This window comes from Dromiciops gliroides, chromosome 2, assembly GCF_019393635.1.
Source record: "Dromiciops gliroides isolate mDroGli1 chromosome 2, mDroGli1.pri, whole genome shotgun sequence".
NCBI classification, from domain to species: domain Eukaryota; kingdom Metazoa; phylum Chordata; class Mammalia; order Microbiotheria; family Microbiotheriidae; genus Dromiciops; species Dromiciops gliroides.
In genome coordinates, this window is record NC_057862.1 from 492,412,945 (window position 1) to 492,436,226 (window position 23,282).

Here is a 23,282-nt window from a genome sequence, read left to right on the forward strand (position 1 = left end):
GAGACTTTTTTTTACAACCACACCTGAGACCATGCCCAGGATCCAAAGCCAGAACCCAGAGCTATACCCAGAGGGCATCCCAAGATTTCTAAAGACTTAAATGGACATTTTCCTGTTTTCCTTTTCCCATTGTTTACACTATTTATAATGTCTACCTACTAAAGGGGCGTGCCCCCTTTAGTTTTTGTCAATGCATCACTCAATTTCTTTTTTTCTTATTCCCTTTACATTGCTAGTTATAAGTATATGTAATGTTATTGCTTCATTTAAGGAAACTCTGTTTCTTAATGAAGTACAGCAGGGAGTGTGAGAATATTACTGATATTACAGGGACCCCCTGCTGTGTGAGCATGAGCCAGTATGTGTGTGAGAATAGGCTCCCTGCTTGTGTGAGCATGTAACAATCATCAACCAATCAACTTGAAGCCTTGTGTAAAGCAGTTGGTTTGGGGAGTTGGTGGTTGGAACCTCATGGGGTTGACAGCTCTGATTTCTCCTCCAGGGTAGGTTAGGTTTTCCTCTCTTTTCAGAGATACTTGTTCTCTCTTTGTTAACCTCATATATTTTAATAAATGTTTAATACCTAAACTGCTAAAACTGTTGTCCTAGTTAGCTTTCCCTAAAAGGGGACAGATAGGGTAATCATGCACATTTAGTTTTACCCGACACAATTTCAAATATTTAAGCCAAACATTATGATTCAATTAATTTTGTTCTGTCTGCAGGGGGAATCAGTCTAAATGTTGCACAGTTTAGTAAATGATTAAATTCTTACCAGAGCTGTGCTTTAATCCATCCAAATTTTGAGTTGAGTGGTAATTTCAAGAAGAGGAAAAGCAAAGAACTAGATATCAACAGGCAGGATTTAAGTGAGAAGTGACTTAAAATTAAGTATTACAGCTTCTTAGAGTAGAAGCATATTTAGTTAGTTGAGTAATACAAGAAACATTTTGCCTTTCTATATTTTATAAAGAAAATGTATTCTGACTTCTCTTGCCTTCCCCTTCTTTTCCTTCTTTATAGGAGCCACTCTGTGTTACATTGATGACTGTTCACTGAATTTAACTCTTCAGTCTTCCATTTAGTATTTAGTATTATTTCATGATTGGAGAGACATCTACCCCTTCATTTTCTTCCACTTTTATATTATTCTGTTTTTAATAAGATTTAATGATATATTATATATATACACACATACATTTTTTTTTTGCAAGGCAGTGAGGGTTAAGTGACTTGCCCAGGGTCACACAGCTAGTAAGTGTCAAGTGTCTGAGGCTGGATTTGAACTCAGGTACTCCTGAATCCAGGCCCAGTGCTTTATCCACTGCACCACCTAGCTGCCCCCAATGATATATTTTTCTCTCTTTTTTTTTCTTTTTTTAGTAAGGCAATTGGGGTTAAGTGACTTGCCCAGGATCACACAGCTAGTAATTGTTAAGTGTCTGAGGCCGGATTTGAACTCAGGTACTCCTGACTCCAGGGCCGGTGCTCTATCCGCTGCTACACCTAGCTGCCCCTTATTTTTTTCTTTTTTCTTTTTTTTTTCTTTTTTTAATAATATATTTTTAAATATTAATTTTTTTAAAATAGGAGATGCAAAGGTAAAATGTTAACTTGTGTTTTAAAATAGCTTGATAATCATTACAGCTATCTTTAAAAACTTTACTGATTCCTTAATTTTTTTTGTTTGTTTTGTTTTGTTTTTGTGGGGCAATGAGGGTTAAGTGGCTTACCCAGGGTCACACAGCTAGTAAGTGTCAAGTATCTGAGACTGGATTTGAACTCGGGTCCTCCTGAATCTAAGGCCAGTGCTTTATCCACTGTGCCACCTAGCTGCCCCCAATTCCTTAAATTTTATATCATTCTTTTCTAGTTGTGTCCTTTGCTCTCTTCCTCCCACTTCTTTCTTAATAATAGAGAAAACAAAGTTAAGTAAATGCATGTTAACAGTGGCCATCTAACAGAAAACATGACATTCTAACCCCATAGCCTCCCACTTCCAAAAGAAAATAAAATGAAGAAGATGATTGGGTATCACAATTACACGGCATTCACATTCACTTTTTTGTGCTTTATGTTGTTGTAGTCATTTTAAAATATTTTTGAAAGGGTAATTTGAATTGTTTGTTGATTTTGCTGTTTGAGCAGCTGGTTTGATGAGTTAAAATTTGAAACTTTTTAAATCAATTTGGAATCCAAATTTCTTTATGTTTTTGGATAATGTTTTTTTTTAAAAATCTAATAGTTCATCTAATCCCCTAAAATCCTTTGTTTGCTAATGCTTTAACCAAATTGGTTAGACAGATTTGGTTTTCCCCCCTTTATAAAAGAGGAATTTGTGTGGTCTCAGTTGTACAGATGCTGTTTAAGGTTGAAATTTACTAAAGTTGATAAACAGTATATCATCTTTACAAGTAGTATTTTGTTTTGCTAACTGACCCTTGTGCATGTACATTTTAAAAGACTCTTAGATAAATTAGTTTTATGTTAGAGTAAAACTGAATGTGATTCTCATTTTCTGTAGCTGGCCTGAAAAAACATAATCCCTATTCAGTGTAGTTACAGGGAAAACAGACAATGAATAACAGAGGAAATTTCTGACTTGGATAACTGCCAGGCGTTTTAGTGAAAGGATGTTATAAGTAATGATGGTCATGTATTTCTCTTAGTCAGAATGTAGCTTTGGTTTTAACCCTTTGAAGTTGCTGGGTAGATAATAATATTCATAGGTTTAAAAGAGGAGAGATGTCTTGTTATCATGGCATCGAAGGCTAGAGGTGAGTTCCTGGAAGCCTTGATTTTTGAGTTGGAATTCAGAAACATTGTTTCTTTCTTTTTTTTTTCCTCCGGGGCAATGAGGGTTAAGTGACTTACCCAGAGTCACACAGCTAGTAAGTGTTAACTGTCTGAGGCTGGCTTTGAACTCAGGTCCTCCTGAATCCTGGGCCAGTGGTTTATCCACTATACCACCTAGCTGCCCCCGACATTGTTTCTTAGAATAGACTTTTATAAATAGGCTTCTGTATGCTAGTTGACCACCATGTGTAACATTGTTTCTTTGAGAAAATTTTACAGTGGGTTCCAAACAGTTCATAGGATCTTATGACTAGAACTGAAAGGGACCTCAAAGGCCATTTAGTCCAATCTTGTCAGTTGACCTTTAAATTGAATTTTGTAATACCACTTATTTGTATATTGGGGACTACCTTTATTGGAAAGAAATTGGCCTAGGCAACCTTATAGTCCCAATTTTAAAAAGGCTATTTTGCTCTTACATGTTTTAAGGAGAATGGTGTAACTTGTTTCAGGTAGTAATTTTTGTTGGATTGAATGAAATTGGAGGATCAAAGAAACAGCCCATTTTCTTTCTTTCTTTCTTTCTTTTTTTTTTTTGTGGGGCAATGAGGGTTAAATGACTTGCCCAGGGTCACACAGCTAGTAAGTGTCAAGTGTCTGAGGCTGGATTTGAACTCAGGTCTTCCTGAATCCAGGGCTGCTGCTTTATCCACTGTGCCATCTAGCTGTCCCTGAAATAGTTCATTTTCAAAAGAATATTATAGGGTTTGACATTTCCTGTTGCTCTATTTGCTTTTGTTAGAAATTTATTTAGCAAATTAAATATAGTTTAATGCCATCCCCTCCCCCCTTTGAGAAATATTTATGTTACTGTTACTTACAGGTTTAGGATTTTGTTTAAGAAATATTTGAAAATAACTTCATTAAATAAACACTATTTTGGACTTGATAGGTAAAAGAAATTTGATAAGGGAATGCCAAAAACATACTTCCAGTGATATGCCATACCTACCTTTACTAATTAACAGAACTTCTTGTAAAATAGGTTCAGCTAATCATGTAAAAATTGGGTAACAACTTTGTTAGGCTTTCTTCAAGTTGGGTATGATGTTGGTAGGTTAATACCTGATTGGTCCAGCCATGGTGTACAGCATTAGCAAAGACTTGGAGACAGAGTCTTCACTTGGGGAGATCAAAGTATAAGATGACTTGGAAAGGTAGGGTAGGAAAGGCCCAGATTGTAAAGTGTTTTAAATGCCTAATAGAAGAATCAATATTTTATCTTAGAACTAATAGGAGGTGATTAGGATTTTGAGGGGGGCAGGGTGATATGGTTAGACCTGTGCTTAAGGAAAATTACTTTGGCAACTATTTGGAGGGGGATTGGAGGGAGCTAAACTATACTCTTTAGCCATATTAAATTAGGGCTATTCACTACAACTGTTTGAATGAGAACTCTTGGTGTGAGTTGGAGTCTTAAAATGAGGAAGTTTGATTAGCTTCTCCCACCCATCTTAACTACTACATTTGGTAGCAATCTTCTTCATATGAGAGATTATATGGTAGCCTAGTATCGACATAAAAGTGGAGAAAAAGGAGAAAGCCCTTGCAACAAGACTTATTTGTCTAAATGAGATTTATTAGACAATATTCCATATAGTGGATCAAGGCCTCAGGAAAAATAGACAGGAAGAATGGATTGTGGTCCTCCAGATCTGCATCTAGATTAAGAGGTTGTGGTTATTAGAAGACATTCCCACTTCTGGATGTATGCTGTGGGATCCTTGAGAAGTCATTGACTAAGGAAGATGAGCGTATGGTATTGGAATGTCCCTCAGGGGGAGATACAGTTGGCTAGCTGGAGAGATGCCAAGGATCTTATCTATGACCCCTCTTCCCCCTTCCCCTTAGGGGCCATTTGGGCCCAGGTAGATACATACTTATGAAATCGGGGAAGGGAGAACTTGGCTGATTTTAGAAGTTAACACAAGAAAGCAAGAAGTTAGCCAATTACTGTAGGCTTGAGTATTCCCAAGAAATTCAGCCACTAAGCCAAGAGTCTGACTTTAATGTTATTCTCTCAAGTGATAGTCAAAGGCCCTTTTGAATGAGGTTCTTACAGCTTTTCCACTTGGTGTTCCACATCTGAATTCTACCTATAATTCTATAGGGGAAGAAGAATAAACTTCTAATACATAAAGATCCTAGAAAGAAGGCAAAAGCTTTATGAATAACATATGGACTGGACCTGTGATTTCATTGGTCTAGGAAGCTTCCTGTAAGGAACTTTACCACTGCAGGTCTGTACCTTCTTTGGAACAGAGGTGTCAAACATGCAGCCTGGACACTCCTGAGTATAGTCTGAACCTGATTAAAACATAATTGGGAAATATTTAACAATATAAATGAAACTACAATAAAATATAGATAACATTGAATTTTAAAACTAAGTCATTATGCAGCCTTCAAGGATTCTTATCTATGGTTTAGTGGCCCTGTTTGTATTTGGGTTTGATACCACTGGCCTAGAGCTCTGTGAGGTTTGGAGACTTGTCTAGGGTCATAGATCTGGCATATGTCAGGGGCGGTACTTTAACTCACCTCAGCATCTACTCTGTTATGTGGCCTCTATCAAATATTATTGATAAGGAAATCTGTAATTATAATTATTAATATATAATACAATTTAATCATTGTAATTATTAATATAGCTATATATGTACACATGCATATATACACATACATACACACACATATATGTATCTGTCCTCCAGCAAGCAGCATCAATTCATTTGCATTACTCTGAGGAAGGAGGGCCCCTTGGAGTTATTCTAAAGCACATGATCCTCTGATAATATCTATGCTATCTGCAATAGATATTTTAATTATAGCCTGAATACTTTCCATTCTTATCTTTCCAGCCTTCAGTATACTAATAACATTTATAAGGTACTTTAAAGTTTACAAAGCATTTTACTCATAACAGCTTTTTATTTAATGAGAGTATATCTAAATAATCAAGATGAGACCTGTAGACAGAGAGTGATTTGCCTATGATCACATTATCTACTAAGTAACAGAGCCAAAATTCAAACCTAGGTCCTCTGTTTATCCAGTGTTTTTTCCATTAAAACATGCTGTTTCTCAGTATAATGCTTCTTCTTACTGTTGTTGTTGTTCTTGTTGTTGTTTTTGGCAGGGCAATGAGGATTAAGTGACTTGCCCAGGGTCATACAGCTAGTAAGTGTCAAGTGTCTGAGGTCAGATTTGAATTCAGGTCTTCCTGAATCCAAGGCCTATACTTTATCCACTGTGCCACCTAGCTGCTCCCATAATGCTTTTTCTTAACATTATTTCTTGTTTTACTAAAAAAGTTGATTAGAATCTAAAGTTAATATTACTCTCTTTAGCAGTTGACTTAATCCTTTAGAGAAATAAAGTTCTTGAAACACATGGTTTATAAGCAAACAGACCAGGGAGTAAGAATTCTGTGTGATTATAGTTGGGGTAGGGATAGGTAACTGAAAAGAAAGAAAAGTCAGTGCTGACCTGCTCTCCCATATGCAGTACTGGGCAAGTGATCTAATCCTTCTAAACTTCTGTTACCTCATCTCTAAAATGAGGAGATTGAATTCTGAAGTGCCTAACAGCTTTAAATCCTATGATTCTATGCTATTTTTTAAACTTCCCTAATAACAGTATGTTCAGTCTTATTTTCCCTTGCTTTTAAAGGTTTCAACAATTTCTTAATTATGTATCCTAAATTATGATGCTTTATAAATACTATGTAACAGTTCTTAGCAAAACCAGATTTGGGCTCAAGGTCATTCTTGAACATGTCCTGAATACACTGAATCTGTTTCTGTTTTGGTTTAAGTATAAATAGCCCAGAGGAAATGCTGTTGTTGGTAATCTCAACAGGTATTAATTTTCTACTAACTAAATGAACCTAGCCGACTCCTTTATTTTCACTAGGTAGTTGAAATCAGTTGAGTATGGTAGTTGCAGTGTGTATTCTGGTATTGCTTCTGTGTTATTAGACATTTCTCCTTAGGGTTTTGCATAGATTGTTGTTGTATGGCTTTTTCATAAGATCATAGGAAGAAATCTCAGTACTAAATCATCTGCAGAAGCCCCTTCCTTTTATAGTTCATAGAAGTAGTAATTCGTAGAGTTGGGATGCAAACTAATTCTTTGGACCCAAAGTCGACTTCTCTTTCAGTTATATCTTGCTGCTTTGTAGTCTCCTTCATAGTGTTCTAGGCCAGGGTTCTTAATTTCTTTGTGTTGTGGCCCCTTTTGGTAGTTGCTGAAGTCTGTGGACCCCTTCTTAGACTAATGTTTTTAATGCATAACATAAAAGAAATGAAATTCCAAGGGAAACCAATTATTGAAGTTACCAATATTTTTTAAAAGTTCATAGACTCCAGGTTAAAAACCCTTCTAAGTTACTTGCTATTAATTCATCTAGGATTGCTATAGTAATTCCAATATTTGTTTAAGTACTTTGAGTTGAATCTTGAAAGTTATTGATCATATTCTGGTTGTGAACTGAGATTGCTGAAGGCTGAGATCATGTTTAAGCTGAAAGACAGTTTAAGAGAAGACAGAAACATTTCTATATAACATAAAGCCCTCTGAAGTAGCAGGAGAGGTACCAATTTTCTGAGGCTCCCAGCCACACTAGCTATAAGTCAAATATTGAGAATCTCCAGGGAGCTTCACCTCCTAATCAAACTCTTATTTTACAGACAAGGAACCTGAGGCCCAAAGATATGAACTGACTTGCCCAAAGTCACATAGGCAGAGCTGGGATTCTGACTTGGGTTTTCAGCCTCCAAAGCCCATCCATTCTTTCCACTGGGCCATGGTTAGCCCAACAATGCGCCAGTGTACCACATGCAAAAAAACCCTAAGAGGCAAATGTCTCAAGCTTTATCTCTGGTGACTCTTTACCTGTCCCTCATGGCAGTAAATCAATCTGAAAGTCTTACTTTGAAGATAGGGACTGTTCCATTTGTATTTATAACCCTAGAACCTAGAACATGACATGACACATACTTGGTGATTGATCAATGACTGTTGAATTGAACCTCTGCACTTTCAATAACAGAGATAATTGATACTAACCAACCTTGCAATGGAAAGGGACCATCACTGGTGTAGAGGGGAGACCCACCTAGCAGGGCAAAGTGCTTTAAAATTTTCTTTGGCTACCTTACTTTGGAGTTTCTCCATGCTAAGACCAACCCAAACTCTTATACCCTCGATTATGAAAAGGTTAAGACTTGACCCTAGGGGCTAGGCTAGGAGACAGTATGGGCTGGCTAAGATAGATCACAGATCCACAGATCCCTGAGCAGGGGACTTCCACTTGGGGGTGGCAGAGAGGATTGTGGGCCCCAGCAGTGTGCTGAGGAAGGTACAAGTCTAGAAGCACTCTGTGGCTCTAATCCCAGAAATAGAATAGGAATTCAGTCCTAGCCTCTGGTCTAGGATGAAACCGGTAGTGGACAAAAATCCCAGAACTTGAAATTCAATGGCTCTGAACTTGTAGAACCTCCCAACCTCAGCATCAGTATAATGAAACTTCAAACCAAGGAACAAGCCAGTGGACCCAAACTTGTGTCAAGAACTTTGGAAAGCTCAGACATAGAGAACAGTGAGCAGATTTCACCCTGGAGTACATCATTTTTGCAACTAAAAGGTTGCAGGTCCCCAGCCTTACCTCTGAAAGCAGCAGGGTCCAAGAAGACAAAATGTGAGCTCAGATATACTCCCCATAAATTTGCAGAGCCTGGCCCTAACATAAAGTTCAAAGTGAAAAAAGTAGGCTAAAAGAAGGAACAAAAACAAAAATCCACTATAAAGAGCTATTTTGGAGCTAGGAAAGCACAAGGTACAAACTTGGAATGAGACAATGACTTGAAAACATTTGTAAACAAAAGCCGCGATGGAAAATAGAATTAAGACATGAGTCCCCTCAGAATTCCTTAAACAGATAAAGAGCTTTTTTAAACATTTAAAATGATAAATGAGAGCAATAGATGGAAAAATGGGTTACAGAAATGAGAGATTTGGAAAAAAAGATATGAAAAGAGAATTAATAGCTTGGAACAAGAGGTTACAAAACCTTACCCAAGAGTGTTTCAGAGTAACCTGAAAGACATGTTTGAATTGATTCAAAGTGGAGTAGAGCCAGGAAAAGAGTTTATACGATAACAGCATTGCAAAGACAACCAACTTTGATTGACTTAGAAACCTAGCTGTGTGACCCTGGGCAAGTCACTTAACCTTCATTGCCTCGCCCCCAACCCCCCAAAACAAACAAACCCCAAAAAAACAAACAAAAAAACCCCTTATCATTACAGTGACTAAAAATAAGGGTGTTGACTAGGTGGCCTGTAAGGTCCTTTCCAGTTCTAGATCTATGATCCTATTTTTTTTTTTTATGGGGCAATGAGGGTTAAGTGACTTGCCCAGAGTCACACAGCTAGTAAGTGTCAAGTGTCTGAGCCTGGATTTGAACTCAGGTCCTCCTGAATCCAGGGCCAGTGCTTTATCCACTGAGCCACCTAGCTGCCCCTATGATCCTATTTTTAAAAAATGGATAAAGTGGTCTTTTCTCCTTTGTGGTCCCTTCTCGTTTCAGATTTTGAGATTATCTGATCCTTGTCTTCTCTATTTTGTTGGATGCTCATTTATTCTTCTTTCATACTTTATTTCCCCTCCCACCCTTGTTCTTCTTTCATGTTATCATCCTTTTTAACCTTTCTATAGCATTTAAAATGTTGCTGTTACCTTTGCCCCATCCATTACTAGAATACTGTCTTTTCTCTTAAAGTTATCATACTCTTCTAACTGCTCTTCTGTTTCTTTCACGCCCTCCTTGTCTTCTTCTTGATTCCTTTAAGTATATGTTCCCTAGTATTCTGCTCTGAGTTTAGTTATAATACATTAAAAATGTTATTGTGATATTTTGAAATGAAGTTGATTAGGGCAATATAAAGCTTCCATAGAAAATATTTTTTCACTAAGACAAATTTCACACCTTGTGAAATTATAGAAAGAATCCTAGAGTTATTGAGAAGATCTCAGAGGGTCAGACGACAAGGAAGGTTTTTTGTTTTTTTTGTTTTTTTGTTTTTTTTGTTTTTTTTTTAGGGCAGTGAGGGTTAAGTAACTTGCCCAGGGTCACACAGAAGTGTCAAGTGTCTGAGGCCAAATTTGAACTCAGGTTCTCCTGAATCCAGGAACAGTGTTCTATCCATTGTGCCACCTAGATGCCCAGAAGGTTAATTGTGAATTAGAAATTTATGCTCTCCTCAAACCTTGTATAAAAATTAGGGTTAGGTTAAAGAATAATTGATAACAGTTGAAATTAAATGAATAAGATACTTTATTTAAATATTAGTATTTCTTTAAATTACATTTAATTCAGTACAACAGACATACATTAAATAGCATTGAGCTTAGAAAGAAAAAATTCAAGATACCCTCCTTCCTCTTGAAAATTGTACAAAAACCTTTGATATGTAGTAATGTGTCTCCTCCCCAAGGTTGCCCTGACTAACTTTATTACACAATACCATTGTTAATGAATTCTAGCCAAACCCCATGATAAAGTTGTAAAAGCCTGCTGTAACATCATTTGGGCAATTGCCCATTTTAAACATTGTTCCTATGAAACTAAATGACCTCCTAGAATCATTTGACATAATAATGTCTCATAAAACCAATTAAAATGGGCTGAGTGTACCTGTGATAAACCAATACTAACATTTTTGCTTAGTTGTTTTAATAAAAAGTTCTAATTTTCTAGGAAAAAAAGCAAGATTAAGTATAAAGGAGCATTGCTTCTGAAGTTGAGTTAATTTGTCCTCACACCATACTAGCAGTGATAGATTACAATTTGATGTAATTTTAATGATAAAGTGCTATAATATACCAATTTTTAACTATTAAAAATGTCTGGGGGCAGCAAGGTGGCACAGTGGATAGTGCACCGGCCCTGGAGTCAGGAGTACCTGAGTTCAAATCCGGCCTCAGACACTTAACACTTACTAGCTGTGTGACCCTGGGCAAGTCACTTAACCCCAATTGCCTCACTTAAAAAAAAAAAGAAAGAAAGAAAGAAAGAAAAAAGAAAAATGTCTGTAGGAAATTTCATTATGATAAGCCCATAATCTTGCTATCACTTGCAATAGCAGCTTATCTGTTTTTTTAAGTAATAAATATTTTTATTTATTGTTTTGGGTTCCAATTTTTATCCCTCCTTTCCCTGTCCCCCCCCTCCCTGAGGCAGTAAGCAATCAGATAAAGGTTATACATGTGCAATTATGTAAAACATTACCATATTAGTCATTTTGTATGAGAAAACTTGAATAAAAGAAAAAAATGAAAGTTTAAAATATCATGCTTCAGTCTGTGTTCCATCAATATAAATTCTTTCTATTTGTACAAATAGGTCTTTTTCTCTTTTGGAGGATGCCTTTGGGATATAAACCTAGCAGTGGTATTGCTGGATCAAAGGGTATGCACAGTTCTATAGCCCTTTGGGCATAGGTCCAAATTGCTTTCCAGAATGGTTGGATCTGTTCACAACTCTACCAACAGTGGATTAGTGTCCTAGCTTTCCCATATCCCCTCCAACATGCAATATTTTCCATTTTTATTATATTTGCCACTCTGATAGGTGTGAGGTGATAACTCAAAGTTGTTTTAATTTTTATTTCTCTGATCAATAGTGATCTAGAACATTTTTTTCACATGACAATCTCATTTTTATAGGTAAGAAAACTGTAACCTTAAAAAATTGAAGTGACTTACATTATTTTCTAATTGTGCAAACAACCTCTGGGGTTGTAAACCCATGCACACAGACATATATAAATGATAGAAATAATAGTTATGAAATTTTTTTCTTTTTGGCATGTTTTCTAAAGAAATTGAATCAGAAATTGTAACCTCATTATTACTTCTAAAATTATGGAGTTTGATTTCTATCTCCATGTTTTGTTTTATCTTAGTACTTTAGAATTGAAGTCAGGACAGACTTTTGTTGGAATCTCACATCTGATAATTGCTGTTTTCTCATCTCTAAAATGGAGATAACAATTGTAATGCTTCCCTTGTAGGGGTCTTCTGTTGCTCAAATGAGTATTATATAAAAATGCTTCATAAAGCTTCTTTTTAAAAATGTATTGTTATATAGTGCCAGTTACTCTGATAATTATTATTAAGTAATTATATTTCTTGAACTTGTTATGCTTTTTCTTACCTAAAGACTCATAATTATATATCTTTCATTTAGACTAAGTATTTAGGCCATCAATTCTCAAGTGTCATCAGTGTAGATTATCCATGGTATTGATAAATATACCTTGAGTCATTGAAAGCCATAGGTATTAAAAACCTCACTTAAGAATTTCTGTTCCAGGTAGTCAGAAGCAAAACACTTTTGAGGAGGAGGAGGAGGGTAAAAGAAGATAGAAAATATAGTAAATATCATGGGAAGGGAATGGGATGGAGGGAAATAGTTATGATGATTGGACTACAATGGCAAAATGTATGGCACCTACTCTGCTGGGCTATTGTGAAGAAAATTCATTGTCAAGTTTATGGTACTGTATAAAAGTTATGCTAAAAGAATGCTATCAAAAAAACTTGGAAAGACCTACATAAACTGAACCAGAGAAAAATGTACCGTATACAAAAATAACAGCAGTAGTGTAAGATGATCTGCTGGGAAGCACGTGGTTATTTTCAGCAAGGCAATGATCCAATATAACTCTGAAGTACTTATGAAAATTGCAGTCCATCTACAGAGAAAGAACTAATGGTATCTGAAAACAGATTGAAACACATTTTTTTTTGACAATTCCTTAATCTGAAGTTTTGTTTTTATCTGTTTTCTCTCACAACTTAGCTAATGTGGAGATGTTTTCCATGACTACTCATGTATAACTTATATTGAATTGCTTGAGTTCTTGGGGTGGGGGGTGGTAAGGGAGGGAGGAAGAGAAGTTGGAATACAAAGCTTTAAAAAATTGATATCAAGGGGCAGCTAGGTGGCACAGTGGATAAAGTACCAGCCCTGGATTCAGGAGAACCTGAGTTCAAATCCAGCCTCAGACACTTGACACTTAGTGACCCTGGGCAAGTCGCTTAACCTCAATTGCCTCACCAAAAAAGAAAAAAAAAAGATGTCAAAATTTGTTTTTACATGTAATTTGGAAAATAAAATTCTAAACATAAAAAAAAAAGAATTTCAGTCCCCATCCCAACCCAATCAGAACTGTCAAATTTATCAGAAGAAATTGTTAGTGTTTCATTACCCTTTATTGTTCCTACACTTGTGTAATGGATACAATATTGAGCCAAAAGACAGTCTAAAGGAGAAATGGATGAAAAGACTGGAATGGATTAATGGTTGAATTAATTCCTATGTAACCTCAGGGAAGCCATCCTTTCCATACTTACGTTACAAAATGAAGGAGTTGGGCTGATAGTCCTTGATATCATTTTCAGCTCTAGATATTTGATTCTGTGAACTCCTCAGTAAAGAACTTAATTGTCAATACTCTCAATGACTGGTGTGAAAAAAAGAGTTAATAGCAGTATAAGGGAATGCATCCTGGTATTAGGTAACAATAAAGAACTGTTTGTGTGAACTGACATTTACTATGTGCTAGGCACTGTGCTAAGTAATGGGAATATAAATACAAGCAGAAAGACAGCCCCTGTCCTTAAGGAGCATATAGTCTAGTGGGGAAAGAAAATATGGGGGACAGCTAGGTGGCGCAGTGGATACGACACCAGCCTTGGATTCAGGATAACCTGAGTTCAAACCCAGCCTCAGACACTTACTGGCTGTGTGACCCTGGGCAAGTCACTTAACCCCCATTGGCCTGAAAAAAAAAAAAAAGAAAATATGTAGAAGGAAGGCTGAATGGGTAGAAGTGCAAATGACTTCTATTTTGGACGTGATGAGCTTGAGATGTCTCTGGAACATCCCTTCATTTGAAATATCCAGTGGGCAGTTTGGTGATGAGGGGCTGAAGCTCTGGAGAAAGACTATGGCCATACATACACTCACATATGTGTGTATAATAATAATAACAATAATAATAATAATAACTAACATGGTGCTTATTATGTGCCAGGTATTATGCTAAACACTTTACAGTTATCTCCCTTGATCTTCACAACAACCCCATAATGTAGTAGCTTTTATTATGCCCATTTTAAAATGGATGAAACTGAGGCAGATAGAAGTCAAGTGACTTGCCCAGGGTCACATGGTTATTATGTGTCTGAGGTAGGATTTTAAACTCAGGTTTTCCTGATTCCAGACCCAGCACTCTATTCACTGTACCACCTATGGCTAGACATATAGATTGGGTAATCATCTGCATAGAGATGATAACTAAACCCATGGAAGTTGAGATAACCAAATGAGAGAATATATAGACAGAAAAGAATATAAGATAAAGACCACTAACTACAGTTAGTGGGTTTGACATTGATGACAATTCAACAAAGGAGATCAAGAAAGACTAAGGTAGGAGAACCAGGGGAGAGCAGGGTCTTGAAAAGCCAGAGACAAAAAGGTAGTTATCAGTGCAAAATACTAATGAGATGTTGAGAAGAGTGAGGATTAAGAGAAGACCATGGTCATGTTAGTTGGATTTTTTTTTTGTGAGGCAATTGGGGTTAAATGACTTGCTCAGGGTCACACAGCTAGTAAGTGTTAAGTGTCTGAGGTCAGATTTGAACTCAGGTACTCCTGACTCCAGGGCTGGTGCTCTATCCACTGTGCCACCTAGCTGCCCCAATGTTAGTTGGATTTTAAAGAACAGTGACCTTGGGGTTTAGTGTAGAAAATTTTGAATTATTTTTGTTATGTAATATTTCTTTTGTTATATTTATATTTTTATATAAATTTATATATATTTATATTTTTGTTATATTTGTAATATTTATTTTGTTATGTCATATTTCTTTGCTTTCCAGATATTGTTTTGTGTTTGCTTTGGGATACCTTACAGTGTGCCAAATTACCAGAGTCTACATCTTCGATTATGGACAATATTCTGCTGATTTTTCAGGGTAAGAATAAAATTTTCATCTTGAAAGACATATAATATCTAATTCTGTACCACATTTATTTTTATATGTTATTTTGCCATTTCTATTTTTTATTCAAGTAATCCAATTTAGACATGAAATACATTTAAATACTCATTTTCCTATAAAACATTAATGAATTGAATTAAATCAATGGAAAAATTCAAAACGTACTTTTTGAATTCTTCCTATACTTATCTAATTTCGGCTCAAACTTTGATATTTCTCTTAGAGTATTTTTATATCGTGCTTCATAGTTCAACCAGTTTTGTAGAGACATAAAGATGAAAAATGACATAAGTCCTACTCTCAAGGAACTTAAAGTCTAAGCACAAATAAATATAATAAAAGATAGGATGTGATAAGGGATACAAAAATGCTATTAGAAAATTTGAAGACAAGGAGCTACTGCCATTTGGAAGCTTCCTCACCCTTTTCATCTTCTCAGTAGTATTTTACACTGGTACCTACCTTTTTGTCTCTGGATTTTCTTGACTCTGCTCTCTCCTGGTTCTTCTACCTTGGTTTTTCTTAGTCTCCTTTGTTAAATTGTCATCTATGTCACACCCCCTAACTTGAAGGTAGAGAAGGATGAAATATTGTAGGGGTAGAATTGACAGAATTTGATAGCTAATTGAATATGGGAAATAAGGAAGAAAGATGAGTCAAAGATAATTTTGAAGTTTCAAACATGGGTGACAGGGAGCATCAACAGAAATAAGGAATTTGGGTGGAGGGGAGAGATTTTTGAGGAAAAGATGACAAATCCAGTTTTGTATGTATTGCATTTGAGGTGTCAGGATATTGTAAGTGCTTTCTTCTATCTTAGATAAATATGAATTGTTACTATTTTATCTAAGTAGTTGGAGATACATAAGACTGAAAATTGAGGGGAAAGATTTGTGGCTTCATATGTAAGTTTAAGAATTATCTGCTTAGAGATGACAAAGCCATGAGAATGGATAATATCAAGAGTAGACAAAAAAGAGAAAAGGGCTGTGGACAAGTTATTTGAGAATACTTAAGGGATGGGAGAAGGCTCATAAACCAAGGAACAAGACTGAGAAGGAAAGAGAACCAAGAGAATAATGCTATAGGGAAGCAATGAAGAAGGATAATAACTTGTCAGAATGAGAGAGACATTTTTTGAGGATGTTTTTATGTGCTGAGAAAGGATCCAATAGAGTAGAAGACCTTGTCAAGGCAGAGCCAAGATGTCAGAGTAAGGCAGGAACTCGTTTGAGCTCTCCCAAATTCCCCTCCAAACAATCTTAAAATAATGTTTCAAAACAAATCCTGCATTGGAGGAACCAACAAAAGGATGAGGTGAAATAATTTTCCATCTCCCAATACAATTTTAGAATGTTGACAAGAAAGATCTGTCTCGAGGTAAGAGTGTAGCACAGTCCCCCACAGGTGGCCCAGGCAAGCCAGCAGTAGGACACACCCCCAACAAATCATCAGTGAGGCCCCACACTCTAGCCTGAGCCAGCAGGAAGTTCCCATGCTGAAGACAGCAGCAGTCCCCTCTCTAGCAAGCCATTGCAGTAGGCTTTGGGAGCAACTGAATGAGCAGCAGCGATTTTTGGAGCTCTCATCCCATAGATAGTAAGGGTGCTAGATAACAGATCAGAATTAGATTATAGGGAACACTCTCCTGGCACTGGGTGCAGGACTCTGTTGTATTGCCCAGTGTGGGTCTGGGTCACAGACCCAAGTCACAGTCTCAGGGGGGGAGAAGCACTGGCACACTAGAGTGTGTAGCTACAGGGGAGTAGGGATCCTGATTACAGATACAGGTTGGAAAAGAGTGCTTGTGGTTGCTTAGGGACCAGAGCACAGGCCAAGAAAGAAGTAACCACACCTTTCCTTAGATCATACTACCTTGAAAGAATTGAAAACTTATATGTCCCTAGAATTAGCTCTGAAAACAGCAACATGAAAAACCTGAAGCTTGTGAGAGTGTGCCCTCTATCCCAGGCTGTTGTTGTTGGGACAGTGCTCCTTTCACCCTAGGAACAAAGCACAACTGTAACTAAAGGTCAAGAAATAACAAAAAAAGAACCTGACCATAGAAAGTTACTGTGGTGATATAGAATATCAACACAAACTCAGAAGAGCAAGACAGTTATGTGCAAAGCCACAAAGAAAAATGTGAATTGGTGTTGGGCCAAAAAAAGAACTCCTAGAAGAGCTCAGAAAGACTTTTTGTTTGTTTGTTTGTTTTTGGCAGGCAGTGGGGGTCAAGTGACTTGCCCAGGGTCACACAACTAGTAAGTGTCAAGTGTCTGAGGCTGGATTTGAACTCAGGTACTCCTGAATCCAGGGCCGGTGCTTTAACCACTGTGCCATCTAGCTGCCCCCTCAAAAAGAATTTTGAAAATGAAATGAGAGGTAGAAGAAAAACTTGGGGGGGGGGAATAAGAATGATATAAGATAATTATGGAAAAAAGAGTCAACAGCTTGGCAAAGGAAACACAAAAAAATGTAAAAAGACATAAAAATTCACAGAAGAAAACAATTCCTTAAAAAGGAGAATTGACCAAATGGAAAAGGAGGTACTTTAAAGCTCACTGAAGAAAATAATTCCTTAAAAAATTAGATTAGGGCAAGTGGAAGCTAATGACTCCACAAGGCATCAAGAAACAATAAAACATCAAAAGAATGAAAAAAAAAAAAGAAAAAATGTGAAATATCTCATTGGAAAAATAACTGATCTGTAAAAAAAAGATCCAGGAGAGAAAACTTAAGAATTATTGAACTACCTGAAAGCCATGATAAATAAGGGCCTAGGCATCATATTTAAAGAAATTTTCAAGAAAAACTGCCCTGATATCCTAGACCTAGAAGTAAAATAGAAATTGAAATAATCCATCAACTACCTCCTACAAGAGAAAGAAAACTCACAAAAATATTGTAGCCAAATACTTTAAGCTCCCTGATCAAGAAGAAAATACTATAAGCAGCCAGAAAGAAACAATTCACATATCAAATAGTCTCAGTCAGGATTACACAGAATGTAGCAACTTTTACATTAAAGAATCAGAAGGATTTTTAATCCACTATGCTATCTGCTTCTGTTTTATGGGTGAGTTCATCCTATTCATATCCACAATTATGATTACTGTGTATCTCCCTCCATCCTATTTTTCCCCTTTTTATATTTCTCTCTCCTTTCACCCTGTCTCTCCTCACCACTGTTTTACCTCTAACCACTGCATCCCTTAATCTGCCCTCCCTTCTATCAGTTCCAATTCCTTTTCTTGTCCCCCTCCCCTCCTCTTTTCCTAAAGGGCAACATAGATTTCTATACCTGAGTATACATATTAGTCCCAATTCTGATGATAATATGGTTCAAGTGATGCTCACCTTCCTCTTTTTTTTCCATTTACTTTAATAGGTCTTTCATACCTGTGAGATAATTTACCCCATTCCACCTCTCCCTTCCCCCTTCCCTTTTCTCCATGTGATACTCTCCCTCACCCCTTAATTTTTTATATCATTCCATCAAAGTAAACATATACCTGCACCCTCTATCTATGTATACATCTTCTAACTGCCCTAACAGTCGTAAAATTCTTAAGAGTGTCATCTTCCCATGGAGGGATATAAACAGTTTAATCTTATTATGCTTTCTCTTTTGTATTTACCTTTTTATGCTTCACTTGAGTCTTGTATTTGAAAATTGAATTTTCTGTTTGGCTCTGATCTTTTCATCAAGAATGTTTGAAAATCCTCTATTTCATTGAATATCAATTTTTCTCCTGAAAGATTATATTCAGTTTCACTGGGTAGGTGATTTGGGGTTGTAATCCTAGCTCCTTTGTATTTCAGAATATCATATTCCAATCTCCCTGATCCCTTAACAAAGAAGCTATTAAATCCTGTGTAGCTCCTTGATATTTGAATTGGTTCTTTCTGGATATTTGCAATATTTTCTCCTTGACCTGAGAGTTCTGGAATTTGGCTATAACATTCCTGTAAATTTTCATTTGGGGATCTCTTTTAGGAGGTAGTCAGTGGATTCTGTCAATTTCTATTTTACCCTCTGATTCTAAGATATCAGAGCAGTTTTTCTTGATAATTTCTTGAAAGATGCTGTCCTGGCTCTTTTATTTATCATGGCTTTCAGGTAGTCCTATAATTCTTAAATTATCTCTCCTTGATCTATATTATAGATAAGTTTTTTTTCTTCAATGAAGTATTTCACATTTTCTTCTATGTTTTCATTCTTTTGATTTTGTTTGATTGATTCTTGATGTCTTATGGAGTCATCACTCTCTACTTGCCTAATTCAAGTTTTTAAGGAATTAATTTATTTAGTTAGCTTTTGTACCTCCTTTTCCATTGAGCTCTTCAAGAAGTTCTTTTTGTTCCTGAGACCAGTTCATATTTCTCCTTGACATTATTGTCTTCTTGTGTCTGTGTTTTCATTTTCCCTGTCACCATAGTAGCTTTCATGGTCGGGTTTTTTATTTGTTTTTTTGCTTATTGTCCAGCCTGTTTTGTGACTTTTATAATTGAGCTTTGTTCCTGGAATACAGGGGATATTGTCCCAAGCTTCTTGCATAGGGGACCAGGGGCCTTTCCTGACCCCTGTCCTGCTATGCACCAGGGTCTCCAGGGCTGATAGCTAGCTTACTGCACTGGCCACTTGCATTTTGTGTCAGAAACTGGAGGTCTCACAACTAGTCCACTGTGTCACTGGTCTGCCACTTAGGGGCCATCAGGCCTTGGTTGCTGATCTGTGCTGGGACTAGGAGTCTCTCAGTGGCTTGTCCTGACACCTGTGCTGAACTGTGCTCCATTTTTACTCAAGTAAGACAGACCTTTCCTGTAGTCCTTCTGAGTTATCTTGGGTTTAAAAATTATTTCACCTCATACTTTTGTGGGTTCTGCTACTCCAGAATTTATTTTGAGATATGATTTCAAATTGTTTGGAGGGGAATTTGGGAAAACTCAGGCAAGTTCCTACCTTATCTCTGCCATCTTGGCCCTGCCTCTTGGAGTAGAGCATTGTTGAAGATTTATGAAACTCTTGATTTTGTACAAGATTCTGTGTTGTTCTTTTTATCATCTGTGCATTTCCTCTTAAAATTTGCAAATAGAGAACTCCGTCTATAGGCATTGTAGTGAACTTTAGATAACTTTTTTTGTTGTTTCTGATCAGAATCATTCGTAGATAGATGTACTGCTAATTGAGGTTCTCATTGTTCTTGTCTTTTTTTTTTTTTTTTTGGAGATCTCAGTCTAAGATCGTAGCTATTGTACTTTTCCATTTCTGTTAAGATCTGATCTAAGCACAGACCATGTGGTCAAGTCAGGGTTCTTATAGCTAGATTTCATTTGACCAAACTTCTTCCTGATTGGTCAGAATTAAATACAAAGTATCAGATCCCTCCACTGCTTTATTGGTATTCTCAAAGTTGAATTTGTCATTAAGTTTAAGTCACAAGTTTGCTGTTCAATAATCCATCTTAGCTATTACTATTTAGTTTGGTTCTCAAGTTTGAATAAATAAACTTATTCTTTCAATTTCTATATAATATGTCAATTTTCTCAAAAGAAAAACCATTTATATATTTATTTATCTCCAAGGCTAGTCTTTCTTGGTCTTAAATTTTATGTACTTATATATATATATGCATATTAGTCAGTCAATAAGCACTTAAGTGCCTGTTACCTGCTCTGCATTATATATATGATAAGTACCTAGGTTAGGGAGTACATAGATAAAAATAAAACAGTCTCTGCCCTAAAGGAGTTTGCATTCTTTCTGAGAAATTTTTGTTCTATCAAATTATATTATATAATGTTGAATAAGCAGAACTCCAGTGTGTAAGGAATTTAGGGAGAAGTTGGTCCCAACTTATAGCATTTAGGTGATGTATTTCTCTTTAAGGCTGGTCAAGCTTTCAAGGCCCACTGGTAACTTGGACAATTAGGATGGCAAGTAGGTTGGTTGCTAGATCTCCAACTATAGGCATAGGCATCTTGTCACCTGCAAAACAGATAATTTAATGAAAGTTTGTCTTACCTGAAGGGAAGAATGGGGTTGTTTTATTTATCCAGTCAGTACCTATACTTAAAACTGCATCATAGATTTAATGTTTGAAGGAACCTTGGAAGTTGCTTAAATCTATTCCCACATTTTACAGATGAGGAAACTGGGGACTGAAAAGATTGAGTAACTTGCCCAAGATCACCAAGGTACTAAGTGGCTAAGTCAGATTATAACTTAGGTCTCCTGGCTCCAAAGTCAGCATGTTTTCCATTATAGCAAGAAGGTGAGAAGCCAATCGATTTCCCTATTACTTCTTAAAGCAATAAGCAACTCTTTTCAGAAGCTATGGGAATGGACTGATTTGTATGACTCAAGTAAGGTTTGTCTCATCTCAGACCTTTCTAGGAGTAACAGAGGTGATGAAATTTGAAGGTGTCTCTACATTCAAAGTAAGCTAGGGGCTAAGGGATCAACAAAAAAGTTATAATACAAACAAATACATGCTGTCAGTAGTAAAATATCAGTCAATCAGAAAGCACATATTAAGCATAAATTATGTGACAAGTACCATGCTAGGCACAGGAGATTCAGAGACAAAAATGAAATAATATCTTCTCTCAAGGAAGTTATGTTCTCTTGGGGGAGAAAACAAATACACATATAAATTTTTCAACTGGGTCTGGGTTCTTATCAATTTGGATGCTCCTTCCAACAGTGCAGATCATAATTATATATAAATACAGGGTATCCCAAAAGCCTTGGTGCTTCTTTGAGCTTTAATAGCTTTAAACTATTTAACACAGCTCTCTTCCCCACTGTATGCTATAGGGAACAAAGACAAACCATGATGTAGAGGTTCAAGCACATATGCTCCTCCTGATGAAGCCTAAGTGTTCCATGGAAAGTGTTCCAATTCCCCACTGTCCCTAGTCATACCATTAGGAGCTTGTTAAACCTCATGTTTCATTTGAAATGATGATGACAGTTTTCAAAGCAGAGGACTGACAATTGTCACAGACTATTAGGTAGTTAATAGTAGGTCTTCCCCATTTTCTACCTCTAAAGAAGTCTCTGGTCTTCAGCCAGTGGAGTAGGTGGAAGGGGTAGAGAAAAGGAGCTGCATAGCGAAAAGTCTGATGTATGTTCCTCCTGCTTATGAAAAGGTATATTTGTCCCCTCTAACCTGAGTAAATTATTTAACTTGAAAAATTATTTAACAAACTAAGACTAAAGTAAAGGGAGAGTTGGTATATGATTGTTTGTTCGCAGATTGTGTACTCAATGAAGCCTCTGAAGTTGATATGCAACAGAGTATGAATAGATTCTCTGCTGCTTGTGCTAATTTTAGCCTAACAGTTAGCCATGAAACTGCTGTCCGAAACCCAGCCAGCCAGCACCACACCATTCATATGTGGAACCATCAGTTACAGCAAATGGAGAAGTTTTAAATACTGTTGATACATTCACTCAGGGTATATACATTGATAATGAAATTGATACACATGTTGCCAAAGCTAGTTCAGTGTTTGGGAGGCTCTTTAAGAAAGGGTGGGAGAGAGGAGATATTAGACTGCCTACCAACCTGAAAGTCTACAGAGCTGTTGTGCTGACCTCTTTGTAGTATGGCTGTGAAACTTGGACAGTATAGCAGTATTCCATACCAGGATGCTGAATCACTTCCATTTGAATTGTCTTGGGAAGATTTTTTAAAAATCTCTTGGCGGTATAAGATACCAGTCACTAAAGTCCTCTCTCAAGTTAAACTGCCAAGCATTCAAACTCTATTGTAGAGAATGCAACTCTGATGGACCGGTCACGTTGTTCAAATGTCAAATGTATGTTTGCCTAAAACACTATTTTATGGAGAATTCATGAAAGGAAGACACTTACATGGTGGTTAGAAGAAGTGATACAAGGACACTCGCAAGGTCTCTCTGAAGAATTTTGATACCTATTGTGTAACATGGGAGACACTGGCACAGGACTGCTCAGCATAGTGTGTCCTCATCAAAGAAGGTGGTGTATTCTATGAGCAAAGCAGAATTGCATTAGCTCAAAAGAAATACGATGCGCAAATTTAGAGACATCTCCACTCCAAATGTTCATATGGACTATTTGTGCCCGAGCTGTGCTAGAGAACTCCAAGCTTGTATTGTCTGATCAGCCACAGTTGGACACACTGTACATTGACTCTAACATAGTGATGTCATTTTGGTCCTCTTTGAGAATGAAGAACAACAAGCAACCAACCAGGGTCCCAACTTTGATTTTGATTATATCATTATCCCTCCCAGGTAGGAAGAACTATAAAATCTCTGGTTTTGAGCCTGTCCTATGGTCAGGGGGCCAGATG

General features: G+C 36.7%; 1 protein-coding gene across 1 annotated transcript in view; it reads left to right on the forward strand.

Moving 5' to 3' along the window:
• MBOAT2 (membrane bound O-acyltransferase domain containing 2) overlaps positions 1-23,282 on the forward strand; it is a 173,983-nt gene that overhangs the window by 98,823 nt on the left and 51,878 nt on the right. The window contains exon 4 of the mRNA XM_043987415.1: positions 14,812-14,907. Within this exon, the coding sequence (XP_043843350.1) occupies positions 14,812-14,907 (96 nt within the window). The remainder of the gene's footprint in view (positions 1-14,811; positions 14,908-23,282) is intronic.